Here is a 7,182-nt window from a genome sequence, read left to right on the forward strand (position 1 = left end):
AGATCTGAAAAAATCCACAGGGGTTTCTGTCCATCCTTCCACTGTGAGAAGACAACTCAACACTAAGAGTCTGAAAGGATGTGTAGCTGTCAAGAAGGTGTGAATGAGAAATGAAACAGACAGTAAAGAAAATTTACAAATCAACAAAGAAACTGATGGTGTTCTCAGAACAATCGACTGTCCGCTCACGAGTTCAGACCTAAACATCACTGAATGTGTTTGGAATTAATGGGATTGTGAGAAACAGAAAATACAACAAACTTCTGTGGTGGAACTTTGGAGAAGTGGAAAAATATTACAACAGATTTCTTTGAAAAACTGAAAGCAAGTCTCTTGAAGAGAAGGAAGACAACAAAAGGGAAACACTCAGTGCTGAAAACATGTATTATATTGCAATTGTCCTAAAAATTAATCATTTGAACTTAATAGCTGTTTTGACTGGAAATTACATAAATGAAGGCTGGTCTCTGGCATTTGCACAGTATAATACATGCAAAAGACTATCTATCATGGAGGAAAAATATAACTGAACTATCTGTACATTTCCCTTAAACTAGTCTTTTCATATCATCCTATGTACAGTGTCATATATTCTAAGAAGTTTCAATCCAGTTAAGTTCCAGTAAATATGGCTAAATGCAGTTAAAGCACTGTCAGTCTCACACCATGCAAAAGGTGAATTAATGACAGAGCATAGATTCAGCACAGGGTAAAATGTATGAATACATTAAATAAATGATAAATGAAAGACATGTTTCTAACTAAAGTTTATTTCATATTTTGTTTACGTGTTGTATCTAATTGGCCTTGTATTCAACATGACGACCTGGTTCTGTGCAGGTTCATTTGCTTTTTGCTTTTAGAGTTAGAAAACCATCTTGCCCAGACTTTACATTTGAGAACACAGGACCATGAATGATTCCACTGGTTTGGTATGTAAAGCGTATCTTTATTCATGACTATATATTATATGCCCCACAAATGCATGTATATAAATGTTATATCTCGTGCAAAGCAATGCATAAAAAAGCAGAACAAAACACAATAACTGTTCAAAGTCTGAGGCTTTGAAGGGTCAAGGTTTTGGATACCCAGTACAAAAGTGCCTTATAGGATGCCTCCAGCTCTCAAATACAGTTGAGCTTTCAGAATGTTTCTATGTTTCAGAATGTTTCGGACATTTTCAAAGAAAATGTTTTCAGTGAGGGCAAAGCCTTGAAAGCTAATCAGTAGAACACAGTGGGCTGACTTTCACACTCACAAATTTTCATGAATATATGCACAGATTGAAAGTGATTTAGCAGTATAGGTGTGCAGCTTTGAAATACCATAGTAAACAGTAAAGAGAAGCACCTTCATGGCAATAAAAAAAAGGCAAATCAGAAAAAGTGAACAGAACAATTCAGCCACACATATATAACATACATAAAAACTAAAAGAAGGGGCATGATTGTTTGCTTAAATGTGATTTATCCTCTTCAAAGAGTACATTCCAAAGGGAACTATCCTTTAGCTTTAAGCCAAATTCAGATATATGGCAGTCCCCTTCATTTAGACTAATAAACCAATTTGGTTTTTAAACGGTTCACACCTGTAGTGAAAATCCCCCTTGGGCAACTTGGAAATCATGACAAAGCTTGCGTTGTTCCTTTATTGCTGCTTCTTTGTAGTCTTCTTAAACAGATGTGGTCTACACTTTAGTCCACCAATGTTTCACAACGAGTTGATGAGTGTCGTAGGACGGGCTTGTAATGAACAGCTGATTGCAAGCTAAGCTTAAAAACGAGTCACATACACACAATATTGTGCAAATTCTTAAGCGTCTATGAAAATGACATGGGAAGCCATTTATCAAGGCTATGAGCATTCATTTGTTTAAAAAAGCTGCAATAGAATAAATACAGATAAACAATAATGTGATTTTATGCATCTGAATGTATTCACCATTTCCATATCTCTCTTCAAAGAAGTCCAGCATTTACATTTATCTGCCAATACCTGCTTCAGATAATTAGTCCCTCATTAAATTAAATTAATGAGGGACATTAAATCAATAAATTAAAGCAAAACAAAAATAAACAAAAAAACTCTTCATGTTTTGCTGCATGTATGTGTATTTGTATTTATTCAAATGTTATTTTTTTTGCCTGCAAAAGCACATCTTGGCAAAATAAATAGATTTAAGCAATATTTGTAGCTGCCTAAGACTTCTGCACAATACGATACATTTCCCTCTAGTTCATTCTGTCAAAACCTTGGAGACTCCTAAACTCAGTCACCTGGGTTGTAATATATCTGCCTGCACTAATAAAGATATGACTGAACATTTTAACCACCAGTATAATGTATAATCTCACTAGTGAATAAAGTCATCTGTGGTGCTAGCAGTGGTAGATAGAGCTGCAAAGAGTGCATTTATTCATAGAAAATGAAGAGTATTTTCATTGCTGATCAGAACTGCCTTTTTGGCAGAGTGGAGCAGCGACGCTTGTTGTCTGCCTTCTGGTCCGTTGCCGCTTGCCTGTCAGCAGCGTGTAGAAAAATGGATTTACACATGAGTTCCCATACGTTAGTCCAGTCAAGATACGATTCACAGTAACTTGTGTGCCTACAGGTACCACACGTAGAACATCTGGTCGATACAGTGGTAGTAGTTGCCAGATCCAGAATGGGAGGAAACAGGCCCAGAATGTGAGCACAATTCCCAGGATGAGCAACAGGACTTTGGGCCGTGGTGCACGGGGTGGATAGGCACTACTTCCTCCAGCCCAGGCAGGCTGTGTCTGAGAAACCCAGTAGAGCCTTCCTAGGGCTGCATATAGACCCCCAATGGCCAGTCCTGGTCCTAGAATACTGGTGCAGAATAGTACACTGAGGTACGCTTTGGAGCTTTGCTCATCCCATGCTGGAACACACAGCTTTCCCTCCTGGTTTTCCCCGTCTTCTAGATGCAAGGTGATCATCATTGGCAGGCTAAGTGCCACAGCAAGGCCCCAGGCTAAAGCCACACGGAGCAAGCCAGAGGAAGGTGCTGAAGAAGCTGCCAGGGGATCCGCCACAGCCCGGTATCGGTCCAGACTCATTGCAGTCAGAGTGAAGATGCTAGCATGCATGGTGAGCAGGTCCAGGCTGAGCAGGAGCCGACAACCAAGCTCACCAAATGCCCAGTCAGACACCAAACTGGCGTAGACAATGAAGGGTGCTGTGGAGAGGTAGAGCAGATCCGCCAAAGCCAGACTCAGAACCTGCAGGTGAAGGGAAGAAGAGGTAGAGGAGGAGGGAGAGGGAGAGGAGGTAGGAGAGTGGGAAGGGGAAGAGATTCTGAGGCAAGCAGGAGTCAAACAGCAGGTAGGTGCCATTCGTCTCCTTCTTGGGCCCCTGCGACGTTGAATCAGCAGTCCCAGAGTGTAGAGGTTTCCGAGAATGCCCAGCAGGGAAAGGAGTGAAAGGAAAAAGCAAAAAAGAGCTGTGGAGGCTACACTTGGGGATGGAGAAAGTGAGGGAGAGGAGGAAGGGGTGGAAAGGTTAGGGAGGAAAGGAAAGGTATGAGATGGAGAAGGAGAGGACAGGGAGACAGAGCCAGAGTTTTCCATTTGGCTTGGACAGAAGAAGCTTCAGTGAGGAATTTGACAGCAGAACAGTTGATAACTGTTAGTGTGAAATGCAAAATGTTAATCACAGAGTTTTGGGATGACTGTTGGGGGAACAGGATTGTTAGAGGGTCAGAATTACAGAAAGAAGCTGTTAGTACTCTACTTGGGCAAGTAAGACACAAGGTGGAAATGCAAAAACAGGGGAAAAAAAGCAAAGTAAAGATAAGAATTTTCATTTTAAAATCTATGAAGATCTGCTTACAAAATATACATGGTAGTTTTCACATTTACAAAATTAATAAGCACATTCACAACAGGAAGAGTATCATGTACACCAGAGCTGCCCACGTCCAGTCCTGCATTCTTAAAATTAACAGTGCCAAAAAGGGTTATTGCAGGTGATGCCGTACTAGAACCATTATAAGTTTCTTGAAAAACTCTTGAACCTTAGATTATTTTTTGTAAATAAGATGTGTGAGTGTGAAGAACCATTTAAAAATGTAAATGTAATGTAAAGGTTTGAGAAAAGAACTCTTAAGTTTAACCTTTACATTATGAGAAGGTTCTTTAAGCCTTTTGAATATAAAGGCTTAAATAATACAAATAATGTTTTGGCATCATTCAAAATAATGACACCTTTTCTTTAAAGAGCATGGTAACCTGTAATTTTGGAGATCTACACACATGATCCAAGGACTGCCAGGTGAGCTGGAACTAAACTCTGCAGAGAACCAGATCAAAAGAATCAGACTTGGTAACCCCTGATGATCTATTACCATCGAGGACCATTACATAATTGTATATGTAAGACTTAGAGTTCTTTATATTATGGCTTTCAGGCTTCTCAAATTCATCATTCCTCTGGATCTCTGGTGATGCTTTATGTTCTGCTGGCATTAGTAGCAATTCAGTGACATCTATCTCTCTTTTTGTCCTGTTTTGTAGGGGACTCACATTACTCTCTTACTTAATTACTCAAGCCAACAAAACAGTTTCTTCATACACTTGTGAAATGCCAGTAAAGTACCATGGTCTGTCTGGTTTATGGTGGTCAATCTCACCTTGTTTCCATTACACCAATTGACTTTTTTCACTCTAGTAATCAATTAATCAATCTATTATCATATGTTTTGTTCAGTTGTTTGAAACTGTAGGTTTGGCCAGTTTTTATGACTAAAATCAATCACTCTATGATCAGCAGTGTTTATTATTGCGTGTGTAACTGTAACTTAAATGAATATTGAGTCTTGCTATTAGTCAAAGCCTTTTAATTTAGATGGGGAACCATCTTTAGCATTAAGAATATGCTGTAAATAGCCACTTTGTTGCCATTTATACTCTCACATTCCCATCAGGACGCCTGTGTGAGAGCTCGACTCTGTAACTCTATCTGGGAGAAGATCAAAGCCGAGTCTAGGGGCAAATTTACAAGTGGCGTTGGAGGGGGGGGGGGGGGGTTAGTATGTGCTACATGGTGGCCCTCTCTCCAGGCTCTCTAGGGTTAAAGAGGTCCTGAAGAACAGAGCACAGACACGGGTTAATAATTTGCTAATTTGCTTCAGATCTGCAAGGTGCTTCTCACAGTGAGAAAAAAATCTGTTTTTAAATGCGTCAAGTGTCTGAACATGAGTAAAATGTGTTACATTAACACAGTTGCTGTCTTTCTCTTTAGGCAAGACCTACATTGTTACACATTTTATGCACATCAAAATGACTAACATTTCACTGTCAGAACTAAAGGTATTGTGCAGGTACATTTTCCATTCAACAAGATGCAAACAATGTAAATGTGCCCTCAAAGGTACAACGGTGGGCCAGACCCCTTAGTTGCAATATTGGGAATAAGAGACTCAAATTTATGTCTGAATAAATTTCAGAAACAAGCAATTTCTCTTGGTGTATTTTTGGCAAATAGATTAATATTACAACAGTGAAAATCAGAAGTTGCACCATCATTTAAAGCATGGATCAGAGATTTTGCTAATGTGCTCCGTTTGGAGCAGCTATGATACAGTGTAACCGATAGACCAGAGCTTTTTGCCAAAATATGGCACCAATATTGGATCATATAGAGGAAACATAACTGATGTCTCCACCCACCGTGCATCTTTTCTTTCTGTTCTGTGTAACTCTATCCAAACAATGCAATTTTAAGTGCTATGTTTACTGCCATCGTATGTAAAGAATGTTGCTGTGTAGGAGTCCGTTTTTAGTTGAAGGCTTATACTATGTCCACATAACTGTCTGTTACATTATCTTATTAATTTACTTTTTTGTTGCCTGTTTTTTTCCCCTTTGATATTTGTCTGTTTTTCTTTTTATATGCATCACAACCTGAGCTTAATTACAACAGATACATAATCTCTTTGAGTTGTATTTGGAAAACCAAGTAAAAATATTTCTGGAAAAAAAGGTACAACAGTGGTTTTAGGGTCCAGTTTTGTACCGTATTTTTTTTTCTCAGTAGAAAAGTGCATACAGGAACCTTTTCATAATGTAATGTTTTAAAACAAAACAATCAAATAAAAAGCCTGGGGATGGGACGGGGTGTGTAATGCAACTTAGTAAATGTACTTTCAATGGATTCTGGTACAGTCATGCTCCCTGAGTAAAGGCACTGAGATGTACCCCTGAGGGTATCACTCCAATGACAAGAGGGGTACTGCCCCAGTGACAGTTTATTAGCTTTTATTAGCTTTATATCTGAAAGTGTTGAATCATAAAAACAGTGTGAGACTTTCTATACTTCTATTTCAAATGTTTAGTTTAGCACTATTTTACTAAACACACAGAGTTGCTGCTTTATTGTATTTTGTTATGTATTAGAAGAATCTAAATGAATAATAGACCAAATAAATGCTAGCACCAAGCTAAATGAATACTGAAATATGTTAATATGTGAGGCATTTAGAGATATGAAGCTGATAATCTACATCAGCTGGCCAAGCTGTTACATGTTGGTAGCAGCCTGTGCGCAATATTGAAATATAATAAAATAATAATAAAACTTTTCTCTTGACATTTTTAATGTTTTTCACGGCAAATTAATAGACAGAAAACATTTTTTGAACATTAGTACAATCTCCAGTTTAAAAGCCTGGAGCACAAAAAGACGAATCTATTAGCACTTTGAGTCAAGAGTCTTTGAGTCACTGGAAAAATAACAGAGAGCAGACGGCAAAGCTCCGTAACAGCGATGGGAAGCGATTCTGAAATGAGGGAATGTCGAAATTCAGACTGACAGTTTTTAGTTAGTTAGCGACGTCATGATGCGGCTTACCGTTTATATTCAGCTGTCATGTTCCGGTCAGCGCGCACTGATCTGCCCCTATGATCTCCTCACGAGGAAACTCTCAGTCCAGATCGCGCCTCCTCATTTCTCCATGGTGCCGTCTCCTAGTTAGGATGCTTTGATAAACCGTTTCCTTCTGCAAACTTTCAGCTCACCTTGCCTCTCCCCTCTCCTGCTCCTCATCTCATATGTTCGACTAGAGAAAGGAGGGACGGACGGGCGAGGAGGGCCGGGGGGGGGGGTATCACTCATCCCATCTAAGAAAAAAAGGAACCGGTTCACAGCTGCTCATCATTC

The 7,182-nt window shown here is 39.2% G+C and overlaps 1 protein-coding gene across 1 annotated transcript; it reads right to left on the minus strand.

The window, feature by feature from the left end:
- Positions 1–2,441: 2,441 nt before the first annotated feature.
- LOC108428912 (urotensin-2 receptor) lies at positions 2,442–6,932 on the minus strand. Its single transcript, XM_017700291.1, has 2 exons — positions 6,874–6,932; positions 2,442–3,752 (listed from the first exon to the last, which is right to left on the minus strand). The coding sequence occupies exon 2, from the start codon at positions 3,591–3,593 to the stop codon at positions 2,442–2,444; it is 1,152 nt and encodes a 383-aa protein (XP_017555780.1). The 5' UTR covers positions 3,594–3,752; positions 6,874–6,932.
- Between the last annotated feature and the right edge of the window lie 250 nt (positions 6,933–7,182).

The sequence above is a fragment of the Pygocentrus nattereri genome, chromosome 3 (genome assembly GCF_015220715.1).
Source record: "Pygocentrus nattereri isolate fPygNat1 chromosome 3, fPygNat1.pri, whole genome shotgun sequence".
NCBI lineage: Eukaryota > Metazoa > Chordata > Actinopteri > Characiformes > Serrasalmidae > Pygocentrus > Pygocentrus nattereri.

What these genes read in the sequence shown, in the direction of transcription:
- LOC108428912 (XM_017700291.1), bottom strand. Translation starts at nt 3,593, where the DNA reads ATGGAAAACTCTGGCTCTGTCTCCCTGTCCTCTCCTTCTCCATCTCAT.